This window comes from Meles meles, chromosome 12 (assembly GCF_922984935.1).
Source record: "Meles meles chromosome 12, mMelMel3.1 paternal haplotype, whole genome shotgun sequence".
Lineage (NCBI taxonomy): Eukaryota > Metazoa > Chordata > Mammalia > Carnivora > Mustelidae > Meles > Meles meles.
In genome coordinates this window covers 79,108,190-79,128,184 of record NC_060077.1, presented here as the reverse complement: position 1 = coordinate 79,128,184, position 19,995 = coordinate 79,108,190, and the positions used below count along the sequence as shown (strand labels likewise).

The following is a 19,995-nucleotide window of genomic DNA, read 5'->3' as shown; positions in this document are numbered from 1 at the left end:
AGTTCTTTCTTAGCAAGGCCTCCTCTGCCCTCCCTCAGTAAAACAGCATCCCCCTCCCTGACCCCTGTGCTACCTAGCACCTTTCCACGCTTTATGTTTTCACCTAGCCCCTAGCACTATCCATTGACTTGTTTATTGCCTGTCTCCCTCATTTAAATGTAAGATCCTTGAGAGCAGAGCCTCTGTTTTCTTTGCTGTTTTCTGGAACAGCATCAGAAGACTATCTGACATAGAAACCACTGAATGGATATTTCTGAATGAATGGAAGGAAGGAAGGAAGGAGATCTGATGGATGGACACATGGCCAGTGGGTCACTGAGATTGGACTGCAATGCAAACATTCATTCCTACATGGGCAGTCAAACCCCATCCCAAGGAGCGCTTTCCGACCCACTCTAGGCACAAATGAGACGGAAATATATCTTCCCACCTATTGAGCAGTCATTGTGGTCGGGGGTCTGCCTACATCTAGTGGAGTCGGGAATGTGTTCCGCACCTGCTTCCCCCAAGAGAAGACAGAACGCCCTCAGTCTCCATTTCCAGGTGAGAACGTGACATGTGGCCGTGCTGTCTTGCCTTCCAGGATAATTCCCATCTTCCTCATCCATCGCCCTGAGAACAACATCCCGTACGCAACCGTGGAGGAGGAGCTGATCGGCGAGTTCGTGAAGTATTCCATCAGGGATGGGAAGGAGATCAACTTCTTGAGGAGAGACTCGGAGGCTGGTCAGAAGTGCTGTACCTTCCAGCACTGGGTATACCAGAAGACAAGTGGCTGCCTCTTGGTCACGGACATGCAGGGTGAGGAAAGCAGCCTGACCTGGCTTGCAGGGGTGCAGCGGGCCTGGAATGTTCCCGGGGGTGTGGATGGGGGGAGAGGGGGAGGTCTGGCGGATGCATTTAAGCATCTTTACCAGCAGGAGGTGTTACTAATGTCTCATCAGAAACAAGCCTGACATGACCAGCCAACCGGAGTAATAGACTGTATTATAATAATTCACGCCAATAACGCCAATTACCACAGGTGACCGAAGACTGGCTTGATTGTTCTGTCCTCTATAGGGGCAATTCAGAAATATAGAGGAAAATCTGACTGTACCAAAAGATAAATTAAGATGTAATCATTCGTTCTGAATAGGGCAGTTGCTTTAGATTGTCAAGCCCTGCTGGCTAGTTTGCACGTTTTCAATCTATATGCAAATCGATGGGAGTGCATTTTTCCTATGAAGTGGGGCTGTGAGAATTAGGGTACCCAGAGAGACCTCCCGAGACAAGTTGAAGTTTGAGGTTCCCCAAGACCTCCTTCTGTTTCATTAATTTGCTGGGAGGACTCACAGAACTCAGAAAATCCTTTACACTCTTGGTTATGGTTTCTTACAGTGAAAGGATACAGACTCAAATTGGCAAAATGAAGAGGCTCGTGGGGCAGAGACAGGGGGAGGCCTGGGGGAACTTCCAGGTGTCCTGTCACAGTGGAGCCGTGTAGACAGTGCTAACATCTCCCAGCAATGATGTGTGTGGCCAGGTGCATGCCAATTGCCTTCCAGGGAAATCCGCCCAAACTTCGGTGTTCAGAGTTTTTACTGGGGATCTGTCCCATAGGCATAACGCGTCCCAAAATGGCCTTTGGTCTTTAGCCTCTCCAGAGGTCACACCCACCGCCCCAGGTAGACAAAGAAGGTCTTACCAGGCAGGTCATTCCCGGGCTGGGAGGTTACCTCTCAGGAGCTGGGTGGGGATCGAGCCTTTATTTGGGCAAGGTGAGTCCTTTCCTGCACACTCGTGTTCAGGTACAAATATTGGGGAGGGGATCCCAGGCGACCCTGGTAGGAGAGAGGAGTATGACAGGCAGTGGGATGGCAGCTAATAGGGGACCTTAGAACACAGCCAGTTCCCGCTGCAGGTCACTAAAGCTCCCGCCTGCTGGGGAGACTCTGGGAGCCTGTGCAGAGCACGGCGGGCCGCTCAGACTTATCTCACACAAGGAGTAAGGGAGCAGCGGTATTTATACACCCGTTGTCTTTAGCTACCAGTGGGCAGTTACTCCTGGTGCGGGTGTTAATGCCCCGGGCAGTTACTCCTGGTGCGGGTGTTAATGCCCCTGAACTTGCCACTTGCCCGGGACAAGCCAAGCTGAGCAAAGCAGGCTCCTGTGACCTCAGGCAAAGAGATGCTGGTGGCACGGGGAGGGAGGGGGAGCCAGAGCGCACGGAAGTGGGTAGGGTGAGGACGGTGGGTGGGGCACCAACAGTTTCTACCACAAAGGTTTTCCTTTTCCTCTTCCTTTCCAAATAATAATACTGTGAAGAGAAATCTGAGCTATAATCGCATGCCCGCTGTATGTCAGAGCTTGTGGCAGATGAGGATCTCCGGCTCTTGTTACAGCTGGTGGTCAGGAGCAAGACCGCCTCCGGGTTCTGTTCCCACGGCTTCCTAGCTGTGAGCCTTGGGCAAGTTACTTCCCCCTCTGCGCCTCAGTCCTTTACCTGAGGGGGTGGGGGGTATTGGGGAGCTCAAACAGGCTGGGAAGCCACGTAGCACAGCACTGCCACCGAGTGAGGGTTCCCCGATTTTTTTAACTTTTTATTTTGAAATAAACACAGACATAAGACGTTGCAAAAAGGTTCAGGGAGATCCCCCTTTGCGTATGTACTCATTTTTTCCTATGATTTCTGTCTGATCTTCATAAGACAAGAGGAAGACATAAGACGTAAGACAAACGGAAGACAGAAGTCTGGGAGGAAGACATTAGGATCCCATTTTATGGATGAGAAAACAGAGCCCTAGAGACAATGCTTTAATGGCCTGCTGTCACCCAGCTAATAAGCAGAGGAGTCCGAGACCCTACCCTGTGGCTTCGGACTCCAAAACCCAAGCTCTTTCCACTAAACCGCAAGTTGACTAATTTGCAAGAGATTTCCAAGTGTCTCCCAAGATTAGAGCAACCAGTGAGGGCCTTCTTGAGGGCCAGCTGGGGGCTGCATGGTCAGAGCCTTGCAGGTGGGCTGATCTGCCTATTGGAGGCTGCATACCTGCTCAGCTGCCTTGGAGACTCCGCTGCCACACGTACACACACGCACACACACGCACGCACACGATCTTAATACACAGCTATTCTAGTTAGGCTCCAGCTGTGTAGGTCTGGAATCCCCCCTCCATCTTTTCTCCTTCAGAGTTAATTTTGCAATAAGTATAGTACTTCTGCTGAAAAGCAGCGCCCTGGACCTCCGCACACCTGCGAACAAGCTTCGTGGAATGTTAACATCTCTCGGTGAACGGCGTGTGCGGTCCACTGCGCTGGCCCGTGTCTAACGGAGTGTTTTTACTCTCTGCTGCTGGGGAAAGTCTCGTTACTGTCATCGTGGTTGTGGAGAAGATCCACTCTCTAGAGACCTGTACATTTTCTAATTTGACTGAGATGCCGGAACTAGGATGAAAACCAACAAATAAACCCGAACTCAACTATGACCTTCTCAGACTCTTAAAAGCAATCCCTTCCCTCGTAGTCGTAGCTTGTTGACAGGATTGGGGGGGTTGTTGGGCAAGCTTGGGAGTGAAAGCCCTGCGTGTGGTTGGGCACTGAGATCTGCCCGCCGCTGAGACCACGAGGGTTCCTAAGAAGCAGTCACCCCAAAGACCCAAAAACCCAAGTTCTGGAGAACAAATTCCTGATGCTGCCTACTTCCTTCCACCAGAAACGACCCACTGTCCCCCGCTACCCCCCATGGCTGCACACTAGAATTCAAATTATTACCCTTTGGAGATTTTGGTTGAACTGCCAGCGAATTGCTGAACTGGGACGTTTCCTTTTCAAAATTATATTCTATTTTTCTCCACTGTAAGTGATAGCTGGTAATTGCGAGAGGCGGGAAAAGCAATCCACAAGTTCAAGGACCTTTTGCCAAATGACTTTTTGAAGTTGGACTAAAATGCAGCTCAGAGCTGTGATTTTTAAATACAGCGTTCCACAAAAACAAGATGTCCGAAGAGGGCTTTTACAATTTGGTGCCTTTTTTTTTTTTTTTTTTAGCGCAGCCCCTGTAATAAAGGCTACGTGAAGCACTTCCGCATACGTTCTAGTTGTCAGCTTTGGGAGAGTGAGGTGAATCAGTCGCCCACTGCAAAAGCGGACTTTAAAATGCTCACTGGCCCCCCCCAAAGTGCCGGGTCCGATTTAGCTCACAGGTGCATGCGCCAAAGCGGCTTCTCTCGGACCCGCCAGCCTGAAGAGCCGCATGGCCAGTGTTTTTGCCATGCTCCGGGCAGAGGCTGCTGCCTCAGAGCATTAACCCATTAGCGTTCCTCTCCTGGGCCTCCGAAAGCAGCGCTCCCAGAGTGCAGACTCATGGAGCTCGGGTGCCATCACGTCTGATCTCGGGGGTGACTTGGGAGACAGAGGACGCTGGTTCCTTGGTCCACAGCCCAGACCGGTTTCTGTGCTGCCAGAGCCCTCAGTGAGCGGGTCACCTGCAGGCCGTGGGGAATACAGTGACCACAGGCCTGGGGGGGACAAGAGGTAGGGGCAAGAGAGGAGCAGACAAGCCAGACAGACTGGTGGGGAGCACTATGGACCCCATGCTCTGCCACGGGGGGCCTGGCATGAGATGGCAGGAGCGCCCTTGAGGCAGAGGCCCCCTGAGTTGGAGCCTGTGCCCATGGCCACCACCCCAGAGAGACAGGAGCCAAACTGCTCCTGGGCCTGGCAAGGAGAGTCTGGAGAGGCCTGAGGCCATCCACACTCTAGGCGTCGGAAAGACTTGTCTTCCTCCAGATCTGGAAGAGGTCAGGGATGCGGAGTGAGACGGGGACAGGGTGAGAGCCTGGCTCTTCTCTGTGGCCCCAGGTGACAGCAACGCTTGCCCTTCCCCTCCCTGCAAGACAGAAGGATTTTCTGTTTTCTTTATGTCCCTGGTTCCTCAGCCACTCTCTCGACTGTTCCTGTTGGAGAGGCAGAGGTGAAAAGCCTTCTGTGTTCTTATGTTTCCATCAGGGATATTGTGGCTTTCGGCTGAACCAGAGTGGGATGCTCGGGCAGCCGTGAGGATGGCTGTGGTGTTCGTAACCGCCCCCACATGGTTTAATGGGTAGAGGTTAGGATGAGTCAAAGGGTCAGACCGTGGGTCACAGTGGTCAGCATCTCCAGGCCAGTGGTGACAAGTCTCCATGTATAACTCAGGAGCACATCCCTGGGCCCAGAGCCAACCCCAAGAATCTTCCCTCCTTGATTGAGAAACCACCTTTATGGAGATGGGAAATGGCATGTCTGGAGTTTGGCTTGGAACAGAACCTGGGCCATCTTGAACTCTCTCACGGCTGACCTCACCCCCCCCACCCTCCGCACACATGCTCGCCACCTGCCACACGGTGACCCAGTGGCGCAGACCAGTCCCCCGTCGGAGCTCTTCTAGGGAGAGAGCTTGTGGGGCAAGCAGCAAGCTTCAGAGCCGCGCAGAGTGCTGCTGGCCTCCCTCCTCCCGTAGCAGGGATGGGCCAGGCACACAGGGGACATCGCTGCCCAAGCTACAAAGGGCAGCGGGTGGAGGGGGGGGCAGGCCCCACCGTTGGATCCCGTGAGACACAACTCCCCTAAGCTGCTGTCCTAGGGCTGCCATCCCCCATTATCATCCTGCCAAGCTGGATGTATGTCCAAAAGGCCTTCCGTGTCGACAGAAAGAGGCCTCTACTGATGAAACAAGGAGGAGCGTGTGTTTACGTGGGAAAGGAAGGCAAGTGGGCTGTTGCTACCCCTTCCCCGGGAATCCATGGCCTGTCCTTTCCCAGGGGCCCCGGGTAACAAATATCCCATTTCTGCTCTCTCTTCCTGTAGGTGTAGGAATGAAGTTAACGGACGTTGGCATAGCAACACTGGCTAAAGGGTGAGTAGAAAAAACCCCAGCACATCTCATTCGATTCTGAGCTTCCAAACCCCTGCCGGGCACACACTGTGAAATTGACGGGGCCAAGTCGATTTCTTGTCCTCACTGCAGATGACAAATGTTCCTGGGATGAATTCAATTCGCTTCTCTCACTTACATAAAATATTTATGGGCTTTGTTCTCCCAGGGAAACACATTTGTTTTCTAACTGAAACAAACAAACAAACAAACAAAGAACTCTAGGAAAACCAAGTCAAGATGAATTGCTTCCAGGAGAGTGGGGTTGGGGTTGGGGGGAGTGGTGGTCAACGCCAACATGAGTGGAATTTCTTTTAATCATGAATGTTCCATCTTTCTACCTTTGATAGCTTCGTTATTAGAAACTTCTTAAAATTTTTCTTTGCATTTGAGCGCAGTGAATTCAATTTACATATTTTTAATGTGCCCCCCCAATCCCAAAAAGTCTTCAGGAGGCTCCCACACTTCCCTGAGGCAGTTTCAGGAGCAAACGACAGGGGAAGAGTTGTGATGAGTTACTCTGGTGTTTGCGAGGCTTTGTTTCCCAGTTTAGTGTGGGTACTGCTTGGTTCCCTGTGGGCTATGCCCAGACAGCACGGTAACATCTTACTGGCTTATCTCTTGTACGCCTGTGTCTTCTGTCTGCTTTGCTGGACCACTGAGGAGAAAGCAGGTGATTTGTGGTTCTTGGTGAACATGAAGTTCTGAGTTGGACCCATGTCCCAAGACAGTGTGTTACACGGAAGAAATAGAGGGACAGATGACTTTTAGAAGAGATGGATGGCTTTTGCATTATTACTGTTCAGGTATGGGGAGGCCAGTCCTTTTCTGGATGGAAAAGGAGACAACAGCCACCAAGAAGGGTTTGTTGCTCATGGTCCCCAAGAGGGCTGGGCCATGGGGTCCACACAGGGAAGCACCAGGCTCAGCTGGGAGGCAGAGGGAGTGTGGGGAAAGCATGAGCAACAATTTTGATTTGGTTTCGAAGGGAAGGAATGGGTGAGGCAGGGAAAGCAAGCTTGGGATTGGCCGGTGAAAAACTGTCAGCGGGCTCTGGGATGGGGAGGGGCTGTCCTTGTCCGGCCCTGGTGCCGTGAAGAAAGCTGTGAGACGCCAGGAGAGAGGTGGTGGGAACAGGGCTTGAGATGGGCTAGTTTGCATAGGACAGTTGTTCTAGAAGGCCAGTCATCTACTATCTCTAGGAACTGGCTAGCCCTGGGAAGGGCAGTCTCTCCACAGTGAACAAGACCCCAGATGTCAAAGCATCAGAAGCAGAGAAAACAGAATGGCCTGAAAAGAGTTTACTCTCATACAGCTGCTAAGGACTTAACCGAGAACTTTCTGGCTATTTCTGCCCATCGGCATCAGTGGAGCCTCGACGAGTAAACCCATCTTCAGACCCATCTTCAGCCTTAGTGAAGGGCAGAGTACAGTGGAGGGATGGGGGGATAAAAGTGAAAGAGAGACTTTTTTAACCTCCAGATCATTGACTCTGACTCCCTAAGTTCTCACTGACGACACAGAGCTTCTGACATGGGTTTAGAACTAAGATACAGTTTGGGTATTTTCCTTCTCAAGAGCGGCTCAGGAGGAGACAGTTTTGTGTGGGGATTCTCTCCGTGCTGCACCCCCAGGGCCGACTAGAGCCCTGAACGTCAGACAAGTCTAGAAACGTGGTTGTAGCCTTGCGCATGTGAGGAGAGCGTGGCAGGAGGGGTACAGTATAGTCGGGAGAAGGAGGGCTTTAGAGAGAGTCTGGTTCAAATCGTGCTCGTGCCATTTACTTGTGACTCTCCCAGTCGCAATTTCGCTTCTTCTTGCGTTATGGGTGTCTGTCTGGCCCGTGGCGTGGGTGTCCAGGCATCCTGCGTGTGCGTGGGAGAGTGCCGTCTCACGCCTGCCGTCCTCGCACTTGTCGAGTTAGACCTTTGCCCCGGACAATTTCCCCCACTTCGAGAAGAAAACATATGGTGCTGCTACTTATGAAGGGATTTCTCTGGACCTCAGAAGCATTGCCCAAGAAAAGCAGATTCCCACAGTGTTCTCTGTGGGACACTGGAAGTTCAGTCCAGCACGCACACCTGGTTTGAATGCTGGTTCTTATCTTACTGGATATGTGGTCAGGTGATTTTTTTAAAAATATTTTCAAGATTTTATTTATTTATTTACTTGAGAAAGAGAGAGACAGGGGGAGAGCAAGCGTGTAAGCCGGGTGGGGGAGGGGCGGCGGCGGAGGGAAATGGGCAAGCCAACTCCACACTGAGCGGAGACCCTATCGCAGGGCTTGCTCCCACAACCCGAGATCATGACCCCAGCAGAAACCAAGAGTTGGGAGCCTAACCGACTGAGCCACCAAGGTGTCCCTGGTCAGGTGATTTTAAGTTCTGGAAGCCACTGATCTACAGAATGCAGACACAGAGGGTTGTCATGAGGAGCCCCCCACTTCCGTTAATCCACATCCAGGCCCAGAAGCTGAGTACGTGTGTGATCAATTGGTCTCCTTTCTCCCTCTTGCCTCAGCCTGACGCCAGGGTAGGGAAATTTCATACCATTCTTTAGAACAACTTTCCACCAAAACAAAACAGAAATCTGCCCAAGAAGTTTCAAAAACTAAGACAAGCTTGAGAGCACGATTATTTAAGACATCTTTTTAAAAGCATCTTAACAGCTTCCGGGAACTTGCACATTTTGGTCCTCATTTAAAAAGAAATCCAATCCCTTGGTCTTGTTCTCAGCTTTAATGTGACTTATCTGGCTTGGGACAAGTGCCCAAGACCCATTAGAAGAGCTGATGGATGGAGCCCAGGGCAAAATGTTGTCTCTAAAATGTTACTTATGGCCTTCCCTCCCAGGAGTGGTCAGGGAGGAGATGGGAGAGAAGGGAGTTCTGAAGCATCTGAGAGCTTTGAAGGGATGTGAGATCATCTTGTCCATTGTTTTTTATAAACTTTTCTTTAAACTTTCCTTAAGTCCCAACCTTCTTACCCCAAAGAAATGTTTCTCAGAAGCCCAGTTTAAAAAACTGATAAAAGGGGGACCCTCAATTGGAGATCTCTTCGGAGGCCCTTGGGAACCCCTCTGGTCTGGACTGAGAACCAACAATCGGGGCCAGCCTTCTTACTTCCCAGTTGAGGAGCAGGAGGTACAGGGAAAGGCAGGCTGCTGGCAGGCACCCCGAGGAAAAGGGTCAGATCCTCAACATCGGAGCTGAGATTCGACTGAAGACTCTCCAGGGAAAGCCAGAGCTGCAGCACAGGGCGCAAAGGGCAGAACCCTTAAGGTTCTCATTCAAAGGCAGTTCCAAGAGAGGCTAAGGAGACTCCAGGGGGAAGGGTCGCAAGCCCGGGAAGAGGCTGGGGTGCACTGCACATGCCAGAGGGTCTCCAGAGAGCAGGAGAGAGGACTGACAGCTGAGTGTCCATTATGCACTTTCTTTTGATCCTTAGCAAACACCCTGGGGGGCTGAGTTCATCCCTGCTGGAAAAGGAGGCGCCTGGGGAATGGGCTCCACCCCAAGAAGCAGTGTTCCTGTAGGCAACATTACACACGGTCTTTTAAGCACATTGGAAAGATACGAAGCATGGATGGGAGAAGCATGGGGAGGCTAGTCTAACTTACTTTACTAATCATTAATACAATCATCATAACAAACAGGGACATCTGGCTGTCTCAGTCCGACCATGTGACTTTTGATCTTGGGGTCGTGAGTTTGGGCCCCAGGTTGGGTATAGAGATTACTAGAAAAAATAAACTTAGGAAAAAACATTTTTACATAATAAACAATACACTTGTGGTTTTTTTAAAAGAGCAAGAAAGAGGTCTCCCAAGCTTAAGGCCCACCCTTTCTGGCCAGCAGTAGTTAGGATCTTTGGCAGGAAGAGAAGCCATTGTGTCATTTAAAGAAAATAGTCCCTTCTGTCTCAATCTGCCTCTGTATTTGGGTGCTGACCTCCCAGGACGTGCAACCTGTCTTGTCCTCTTGTTGAGTGAAGGCGGAGGGAATGCAAAGATTTTGAAGGCGGTGATTTGCCATCTCATAAAAGAGAATAGGAACAGTCATGACTTATTTGTTTGAGGCTGCTTTACCCGCTAGAACGATCCTTAAGGCAGAAGTATGTCCTGTCTCTCCTGGGAGCCAGCGAGAGGAAGCTTCTGGAAACCCATCACCTGTACCTCAGTACCCATGTCTTCCAGCAGTGGTGAGCGCGAAAACTTCGGAGTACAAAGTGTGGCCAACAGCGCCGTCACCACATCTAATAACCCAGGTTCTCTGCAGACCCAAGATACTGACTGGACAGTTGAGTATCTTCCCCATTTGAAACTGCTTGGCCGTGTAGAGTTCTTGGAAGGGGAAAAGGGAAAACGCCTAATTCTGTAACTAGAGATGGAGACATTTAACTTCACCAAATCAAAACCTGCGTAAGCCATGGGCAGGGGAGCTGACCCGCGGGTGTCCCAGTAGGTCCTGCAAACATGCGCCCCTCCCCCGCCGAGCCGGGGAATTTCTGGGGCGATGACATGATGGCGATTCGCCACCAGAGGGCACCAGAGCCAATATGTTTTCCCTTTATAGTCTCCAAAAAAAAAAAAAAAGCTGAGTTTATGTCGTGGGATTAAAGTAGAACAAAGAAGAGTGCGCTGAGCAGATTTCTTTCCAGTCAGTAAGCCCTGGATCACTTAGGTCTGATAGGAAGGGCCCCAAAGGACAGTCCTCAGGCTGACCAGCATCCAGTATCTCAGATTTCTACACTTGAAAGAAAGAAGCCATGAGACAATGTCTGCCTCCCTTCCACAGAAACCAAACTCAGGGGACCCCGGACAGAATGACAAATGGCTTGCTCCCCGCGGGAGAGCAGACAAGAGGTGATGGTGAGCCCTATGTCAAGGCAGGAGCCTGATAAGGACAATGGTCCCGAGAAAGCGGACCCTGCTGGTGTTGGTATGTCCAGCTCACGTCCTACCAGCCCTGAAGAAGACGAAGGACTAGGACAGACTCCCACAGTCAGTCCAACCGAGCTCCACAAAAAAGGCTCTGTCCTCACTGCCAAGAGCAGCCCACTGTGGAGCCTCGTGTGGCCACCGGCAGCCACCAGTCTGAGACCCTGGAGAGAACTTGGAGAAGAAGGACAACACAAGCTCAGGGGTGCAAAGAAACAGGATTTGTATTCGAGAGACACAGCCCTACGATAGGCTTGTGCATGTGGTGTGTGTGTGAGTGTGTGTATGTGTACACGTGTGTGGTGACCCCAGGCAGACCACTAATGCATGAATCTGCCAGGAGGTGAGGAAACAAAGGGATCCAGGGACAGAATTTCCTGACATCCCGTAAGCGCTTCTCACAGCAGGGCTGTGTCCCCACAGAACCCACACAGTCTAGCTGACTTGCCAATGCAGGCTTCAGAGGACCGTATCTCAGGTCCTGAGAGAGACACCTTACGCCGTAACGATCTGCTTTCCCCCACGGCCCCCAGTGTCGTCTACCCTGGAAGGCAGTCTGCACCCTGTTTTAATCTGATCAAGCCTTTGGCCAGTGGCTGGTTTGTTTGGCCAGTCTTGGCCATCAGGGAGGCCTGGAGGCCCACAAACAGAACATTTACTTTTTCCCAATTTTGGCAAGGCTGGCACTATGAACGATGCTGTTGGTGTACGTTCAGGGTCTCCTGGATCCCAGAGTCAGCAAGGACATACCGCTTCACGGAGTGGGGATAGCATGGTGGTCTCCTGTTCTTTGCCCAAAAGTCTTGCAAAGGACAGCTGGTTGAAGTGACTGAAGTTGGACCTGTGGTGGTCTCCGCCTTCGTTGGCACTACCCCCAGCCCGGCCATCCCCAGGATGGCCATCTGGAGGGACCCGCAGCCGGGGTCCTTGTCATTTGCCACCCAGCTTCAGAGGCAAGTCTGAGCAGAAAGAACATCTAAAGAGCTGGGCGGGTTTGAGATGGGCCCTGCGGGACAGCCTGGAAGACAGGAGGGGGGGAAATGGCAGGTGAGGAGGAATTGAGGGCCACAAAGGTCAGGGTTCACAAGAGTCTGGATGAAGACCAGACTGTGGAGAGAGAAGTTCTCAGAGCCTTCAGGAAGGTCCTAGCAAAGTGCCCGGTTACAGGCATGGAAGAGGGAACGTGCCGCAGAGATGCCACCAGCCCAAGTCTGTCCATAGAAGACTCGAAAATTTCTAGAAGGTAGCTAGAAAAAGGAGTGGGGTGTGTGTGTGTGTGTGTGTGTGTGTGTGTGTGTGTGCGCCTTAAAGAATGAGGGGCTCACTGTGGAGTGATGTTCCAGAGGAGCTGAAATCCCCCCCTGAGGCTTTCAGAGCTCGTCACCTGCAGAAGGGGCCACGGTCAGCGCCATCCCACCCTGAGCACACTGGCAACGTGGCCTCCACCGGCAGCCCACACCCGGATGCTCTCTGACAGGGACACGTCAGTGGGAATGCTGATGTCCTGTCGTCTCAACTGCCCGGCCCTATGCCCTAAAGGGGCTCCCCTCTCTGCAGCTAAGATTTGGGGTTATGAGGGGAGCTTTGGGAATCACAGCTCTGGGGCCGAAGACAATGGGTGCCCCTCAGACTGCCTCCGTTAGAACGGTCTGCTCTCCAGGATCCCCTCTGTGGCCCTCCGTGTCCTGACTCGAGTGTGGGGTTCAGATACGAAGGAGAGTTCTTCCTGCTTCTGGTGTGTTTGTGGGGACGGGACTCGTGGTCACAAGAACGGGGACCATGGTGGATGCTTGGTTCTCCCTCCCCTCCCCAGGGCCCCCCTCCTGTTCTCACTCCCTGGGGCTCCCAGCACAGAGCCCCTCCTTGTTTGGGGGGGTTTCCTCCAGCAGCAAGGGAGCAGGAACCATGCAAGAGTGCAAGGCTTCCAGGATGCCCATGCCAGCAGGACGAGAGAACCAGACTCGTGGGTCACCTTTGCCCTCCTCTCTTGACGATTCCACTTTTTTTCCCAGCCTGGGAGGTTGTCAGGGAAGAAAGCGCCAGGGCTGGTTTCCATGGAGGCTTCGCTGGCTGCTGCTGAGCCTGGGGCCTGAGGGAGGAGCCGGGAGGAGGTATCAGGGCAGACAGTGGGCGGCGAGGGCAGGCCAGGAGAGGGCAGGGCGGCCTGTCAGTCAAGCAGAGGAGCTGGGAAGGCTTCACAGGGACAGGAAACCTAACAGCTGTGTGCACCCATGCTCTGACTGACCTGCGGCTGCTGTGGGAGACGGCCCAACAGGGCCAGCAGCAAGGAGAGCCCCCGCGGGGCTCTGGCCAGAGTGTGGGTGAGGTGCTGGGCCAGGGTTCCCATGGTGCCTGTGGGATGGGATGCGAAGGTCGCCTCTCCAAAGGGAGGAAGATCAGCTCGTACAACCTCAGAACAAACTGGTGTAGAAAACACAGATCCGGTGACCTCACAGCATCCCCTCCCCCGAAGAGCTCGGTGACTCCTTGGGGGAAGCATTTCCAAAAGGGCTTTGTGGGAAAACAAGATTCCTGTTGCCAAATAATCTTGGGAAACCCTGGGTTGGATAAGTGTAGGTGTCTCTTCGGTGCGAGACTTTGTACGGTGCTTAAAGAGCCGGTGGGTGATCTCAAGGCCCAAGGGCGCAGGGAGAGAGATTACAGAGCGTTCATTGCGGTGCTCACACCACAGGATGAGTTTTTACTTCAAAGCATCTTGTGGGACTATTGCTCCTTGGAATGTGTTTCGGGAAATGCCGACCCGCGGAACAATTACAGAGCATGGGTCCCGAAGCCTTCCACGAACGTCCTCTGGCCTCATGCCTCCTCAGACGACCTGCGCTTGCTCAGAACGTCCTCCCAGTCTTTGCCCATACTGTTCCCTCTGCCAGATAAACCCCAGCTGTCCCTCCTGTGTGAGTCCTGCCAGGACTCCCTGCGCGGTAGGGAGAGCCCCATCTCCCAGGTTCCTGTAGTTGTTTATCACATACAATGTGATTGTTTGTGTGTTTGTCTTCCCTACAAGATGCCCGGCTTCTGGAAAAGGGTGGCGCACCTTATAATGCTTATTAACCCCCCCCCCATCACGTCTGCCATCTAGCTGGTGCCTCATGAAGGAACTGACAAAGAAACAGAGGGTGTTGGCGGAACTATAGGAATTACCAGATGGTCCCAGAGTGGGGGGCTGGCCTGGGCCCCTCCTTTCGTACATGTAGATCAGTTCTATTTACTCATAAATCCAACCCTGGCTTTGTTGTACACACGCCCCCCCAAACCAGAGGTTTATTTCAATTGCTCACCCCATCCTCAACCTGAATTCTGGGTTCTTGTAGTCATTCCCTATAAATTAAAAGTTTCTTCAGAAAGGATATCAAACTAAAACTTCCGTTATAAATGACCTCTGGCTGGCTTCTAAAAGGGTTGCCCAAAGTATGGGAATTCTCTATTGCTGCTTCTGGCCCTGCAAAGTTTTCTTTAACAGGCCCCTCAGTAAGCCAGACAAAAACCTTAATTCGTTCGACACAGCCAGAGCTGGGAGTCTCTGCCGCTTGTCTCCACCTACTTCCCCCTCTCCAGGTGTGTTTGGAGGCGATCCATGGCACAGGGAAGTCGTGATGAGCCGAGAGAGAGAGAGGGAAGCTAGCCATGGCTTCAGCTGGCGATTCTCGTATGAGTCTGATTAACAAGATGAGAGAAAAGAGGAAGAGCTGTTCAGCAAGAAATCGGTCTAGCGTGACTGCCAATACGTAGCGAGCACCATGCTGAGTCGGGGCAGGCTTGTGGAAATAGGATGTTCCTAGGATGTCGTAGGACACAACTTTCACGAACAAACCATATGCCTGTGTTCCAATCTAAATAGAAAAGTGTCTCCAAGGTACAGTAGGGGTGACTTGTTGTCATCATACTTCACTTCGTTTCCTGGCTCCTCCAGGTGGGGTTCCTGGACCAGTGGGATCAGCATCTCCTCAGCATCTCCTTAGAAATGCAAAATCCCAGACCCCAGTCCAGACCTACTGAGCCCAAACCAGCATTTTAACAAGATCCCTGGGTAATTTGTATGCTCCACTCCTATCCCAGGGGAAACATAAATTAAGCAAAGTCCCCATTGTGTAATGTTCAGTGGAATGAATGTAGGTCCTATTTACAGAGGTCATGAGGGAGGACAGACGGATAGACATAAAGTGATGGGCTAGAAAATCATACTAATTTGAAGTTAAGGATAAAAAGATCCAGTTAGTAAAATGCCACAGAGCTAAGCTTTCTATGGAAACATGTGAAAAATTTCTACAAGGTCCTCTTTATTCCATTATGTTAGATTCCCGGGGACACTATAACAAATGACCACAGACTAGTAGCTTAAAACAACAGAAATATATTCTCTCACATTCTGGAAGCCAGAAGTCTGAGGTTCAGGCTGGTGTCTGCAGAGCAGGTTCCTTCTGGAGCTTGTGAGGGAGAATGTGCCCCACGCTTCTCCCCTGGCTTCCCAAGCTGGCTGTCAATCGTCAGCCTTCCCAGGCTTGTATATTTCCCACTCAAGTCTCTGCCCTCTGTCGTCACATGGTACTTCTCTGGTGTGCCTGTATCTTTTCTCCCCTTCTTGCTTAGACACCAGTAATATTGGCTTAAATTCCCACTCTCCTCTAGGGTGACCTCATTTTGATTACATCTGTAGTAACACTCTTTCCGAATAAGACCACGTTCTGAGGTTCCAGGAGGGATATGCCTCTTGGAGGAACAGTGTTCAACCTGGTACATCCATCTAACAAGAACAGAGCTGAATACCGTGGGAGTCAAGCTGGAGAGATGTCAGCCTACTTGAGATTCAGGGTCTCCTCTACTCCTGCTGGTGGGAGATGGCACATGGGGCTTGCAAGGGGGACCAGATGCAGGAGAACCTGTATTCCCCATTGCTTGGTACTATAGGAGAGCTTTGTGTCCTTCGAAACACTCTGGGTTAATTGATCTTGGAACACAAAGGATGTTGCCTTGTTTTTTCCTAAGGCATCGGCCATGGCTGTGAGTTTGAGAGATGAGGAAGCCATGGCAGAAGTCCAGCACCCTTACTGAGACCAAAACTAGACGGAGAAAGGAGAAAGATCTTTAATCCTGCAGATGTTACATACCAGAAAAAATCTACAACTGAGCTAGGGGAGGGATGGAAGTTCATTATTGCGTGACGTGCCAAGTTGAAGGTCCAAAATTAGACGTAGAGAGAAAGAGAAGTTCAGAAATGTGGTCTGGAGACCCTCTGGGCTGAGGTGAGGCAGCTCTGGGGAGGGGGCTGGTGTCCATTTTTTTCCCTTGACCTTTACTGAAAAGCCTCCCCTGGACGGGTATGCTGGGAATCAGGTAGTATCCTGGGAGAGATCACAGTCTGTGCAGAGATGTGAGACATTCCTTGAATTCTGAGAAGTGGATGTAGTTCTCCTAAAGATATAGGGAAGACAGAGATGTTTCTTCCTGTAGTGAGGATAGGGTCAGGGAGGGCTTCACTGAAATGCACTTGAGGTGGGGACTGAGAAAGGGGCTCCTAGACCAAGCAAAGCAGCCTTCTCTCTCTAGGACCTCCACGGGTTCACGGCCAACTACAGTGAAAACCAGCCTCAGTCCCTGCTCCTCTGGCTTTCCGTGAGGACTCGAGAGAGGGATCTAAAGGAAAAGAAGGGGCCAGGTTTCTGGGAACAGCTCTGGGCTCCTAGGGGCTAGTCACACACTCAGTGGCCAGACAGTGCTTAAGGAGGGACTCTCAAATTTTCTGGGACACGCCAAGTGTGAATTAGTGGTTTTTCTCTGCAGAGACTAGATGTTGTCTGAATGTTTAAAAGCCTCAAGTCCACCTGAGACAGGTGACCGTGACTTGTGTGACAAGTGCACTTAGACGGGGGGCTGCCCCAGCCCGTGACCTTCCTGGTTTGTATGAGGAGCGAAGCCTCCCTCCAGCAGGACAGGGTTGGGCTTCCCATCAGGTCTGACAAGCACAGGCTGAGAGGCGGATTTGAGTCCTGCCTGGGTCCTGCCGGGGAGCGCTCAGGCACCAGAGGGATGCAGGGGGCTGACATTTCAGCCTTTCTCGCGGGTCCTACGGAAGATGATAGAGGCGTAAAGATGACATGGTTGGCAGTGGAATTGTTTCTGCCCTGCTGGAGTCAACTCCCGTCTCCAGACTTTTCCTTCAATGAGGAAGCTTGGCTTTTAGGAGCCAAGCCATTTTTCACAAGCAAATGGACTGCGGGCTCACAGGGGGGGGCAGGGCAGTCCCTCACAAGCAGGGAGAGGCAGGGAGAAGGCTGGATTTGCAACAAACTTGTCAAGATAGAGCTGCTTCCTGATGTTCTGGACCCAGAGATGAAGGGAAGGAACCCTTTACTCCCTTAACAGCTTCAAACCCACTTGGATTTCATAGGGAAACATGCACCGTCCTGGTCCCCATTCATTCCAGGTTCGTTCACCTTTGTGGCTCCTACCAGCGGATGGAAGGGTTCGGATTTCTTGTTTGTCCTATTAATCAGGTGTGGCCAGAGCGCTCTCCCATCCAGCGGGGCCGGTTTTGGGGACATGCTCTCTGGGTGGTCCGGCGGGACCTGCGCCCAGAAGGACCCTGGGCTTCGCTGAACGTTGTCTCAAATGTCTTCCTAATTTTTGAACATGGTGCCATGGTTTCACTTCGTATGGGGCCTCGCAAATTATGTCCATCACTCCATATACCAAGTTCAGCCCTGCTCCCCCATTTACCTCCCTCACCTTCAATCTTGCCTTCCACATCCTTCCACAGGATAGAATATTATCATACTGATCATCAAATAACTCGACCAACATTAACTGTATCGGTACAGCACGGCGTGTGTTGAGCTGGGTGGTCTGTGTGGATTTTCTCATTTCATCCACTCAACAGCCCATCAAATGGCTTTCTTGGTGGGTGGGGAGATTGGGGGCCTGGAGACTTGTCCCCTCATGGAGGACACCAACCTTCTGTGATTGGGGTGTGGAAAAACAGTCATTTATAGTTTGAGTATTAAATGTCCCAATCCAAAGGAGGAACCCCTGAGACTACTCCGAGGCAGGTCAGGATGGTCCCTTCTAGAACCCACCAGTGACAAAGGCCCATTTTCTTCTCCTGCTGGGGAGCAGGGCAGGGGTGAAACAGGACAGAGCTCTGCTCTAGAAGGAAGATTGAGGGCAGCACCCTATCTTGGCTTTTGTACTAACTTGCTTTGTTTTCTTGGCTGGTGCCAGAAACTGTGGGCCTAAATTCCCTTAACTATGAATCGAAAGGTCTAAACTAATTTATTCCAGCCCGATAGCTGTATAATTTTTTATTCAGAACCTCTGAGTGGGATGGGGTGGCTTTCAGACCACCAAGACACCTAAACTTTGGCAAGATGGTCCAGCACTCGTCACTATGACTAAAAGAAAATGAGCAATAGCATGCTATTTCAGTGGGACCGTAAGCTTCCAGAACACTTGTGCAATCCCAGGCCTTGGGTCTGTACTGTGCACGCCAGCGGGTCTCTGCCTTTACTCCGTCCTACAGGGTCCGTTTCTCCTGCCGATGGTTGTGGCAAACATGCGACCCTTCTCGCCTAGAGCAGGAATCAGTGTATTTTCCATGTGCATTAGTCTCCCCCGTTAAAGCTGGTGGGATGTCCTGTTCTTAAAAAGTACGTGTCCTTCTACCCAAATTCACAGGTACAAAGGATTTAAAGGCAACTGCTCCATGACCTTCATCGATCAGTTCAAAGCGCTGCACCAGTGTAACAAGTATTGTAAAATGCTGGGGCTGAAGTCACTTCAGAACAACAGCCAGAAGCAGAAGAAGCCAAGCGTCAGTAGAAGCAAGACTCAGCCCAACTCCAGCCCCGTCAGGAAGGTGGCTCCCGGGACCCCGGCCGAAAAGAAAACCTCTTGTCCCCTATGAACCGCCGGCCGCCCGGCAGCCGCACGCAGTCTCGTGGGCAGAAATCTGAGGCCACTCGAGAGAGAACGCGCAGCCTGCGTCGCACACAGCGGTGTGACCGTCCCATTTCTGGCTGCCCTGGTGCCACCTTGCTTCCAAGCCCACCGCCTGCTGGCCTCCTCGGAGTGAATTCGGGGCCGGACTTGTGACCAGAGGTGCGGAGAGGCGGAGTCAGCTGTCCCTCCTGAAGGACGGTCCATCCTTGTGCCCACCGTTAGTGTGTCTACTGACGTCACGTTATTTGTCTGCTTGTGTGTTTGCACGTGGTTGTGTTGTCAAGGACTTGGTGCTGAGGAGCGTCTGTCCACAGCCCATCCCCACACCATCCCCCCTGCCTAACCTGGGGATTTCTAGATGCCTCCAGCTGCTGTATACACAGAAAGACGAGAATTCCCCCATTGGGTCAAGTTGTCCCGCTAGTGTTGAATGTGCTGTTGTTGCCAGAGGTGGTTGCGAACAGGCAAGGCCATTTCCTTCATTCTTCACACGTCAGACTGTGATTCTCTGTTTAATTAAATTCATATTTAAACCAAGAGTGTGAGATGCAAAGTTTGGCACAGACATTTGCTGCTTAGAATCTGTGCTATATTCTGCCTCCCCCCAGGATTAGTAACTCGGTGACCTCCGACTCAGCTTAGTGGAGCGCGACACAGATGCATCTGTGTTTTCTCCCCATTCCTACGTCCCGGCGAAGGTTCCATCACGGCTCTGCTCTGTAAAACTAAGGCCGACCCTGTTGGAGGCCACGGGAAGAGGGCACAGAGCCTGGCTCGGGCACCCCAGCTCCTGGGGACCCCAGGCCATCCCCACAGCCCGCAGGGACTCCTTCCCAGCCAGTGGGGGTCCTGCCCAGCTGCAGGGCAGAATGACAGCAGCCATTCCCATCAGGCAAGAAGAAATGACAGAAGGATGGCTCGGGGATGCTTTATGCACCCCAAAGTGGGAGGAATATCTGCCCACCCCACTGGTTTGTTGCAGATGTTGTCGAATTAACAGACGAGTTTGGAGGGTAGTCTAAGGCTTATGGGAAAAAGAGTGGAAAGCATGGAGAGTCCCCATATGCTCCCCCACCCCCGCTCCATTGTTGACTCCTATGACTGTCGTCGTGCATCTGTGGGACATGGTTATCGCGCTCGAGGAGCAAATGTTGTACCTCGTGACTCATCAGAATCTGTAGATTACATTGAGTTCACTCTCCCGGCTGTG

The 19,995-nt window shown here is 51.8% G+C and overlaps 1 protein-coding gene across 1 annotated transcript in view; it reads left to right on the top strand.

Annotated features, from left to right (window-relative positions):
- Nucleotides 1-19,136, top strand: part of ALPK2 (alpha kinase 2) — a 115,584-nt gene extending 96,448 nt beyond the window's left edge. Inside the window, exons 11-13 of the mRNA XM_046025608.1 lie at nt 584-801; nt 5,828-5,876; nt 18,522-19,136. Coding sequence (XP_045881564.1) covers nt 584-801; nt 5,828-5,876; nt 18,522-18,750 — 496 coding nt within the window. The 3' untranslated portion in view covers nt 18,751-19,136. The remainder of the gene's footprint in view (nt 1-583; nt 802-5,827; nt 5,877-18,521) is intronic.
- Nucleotides 19,137-19,995: the final 859 nt, after the last annotated feature.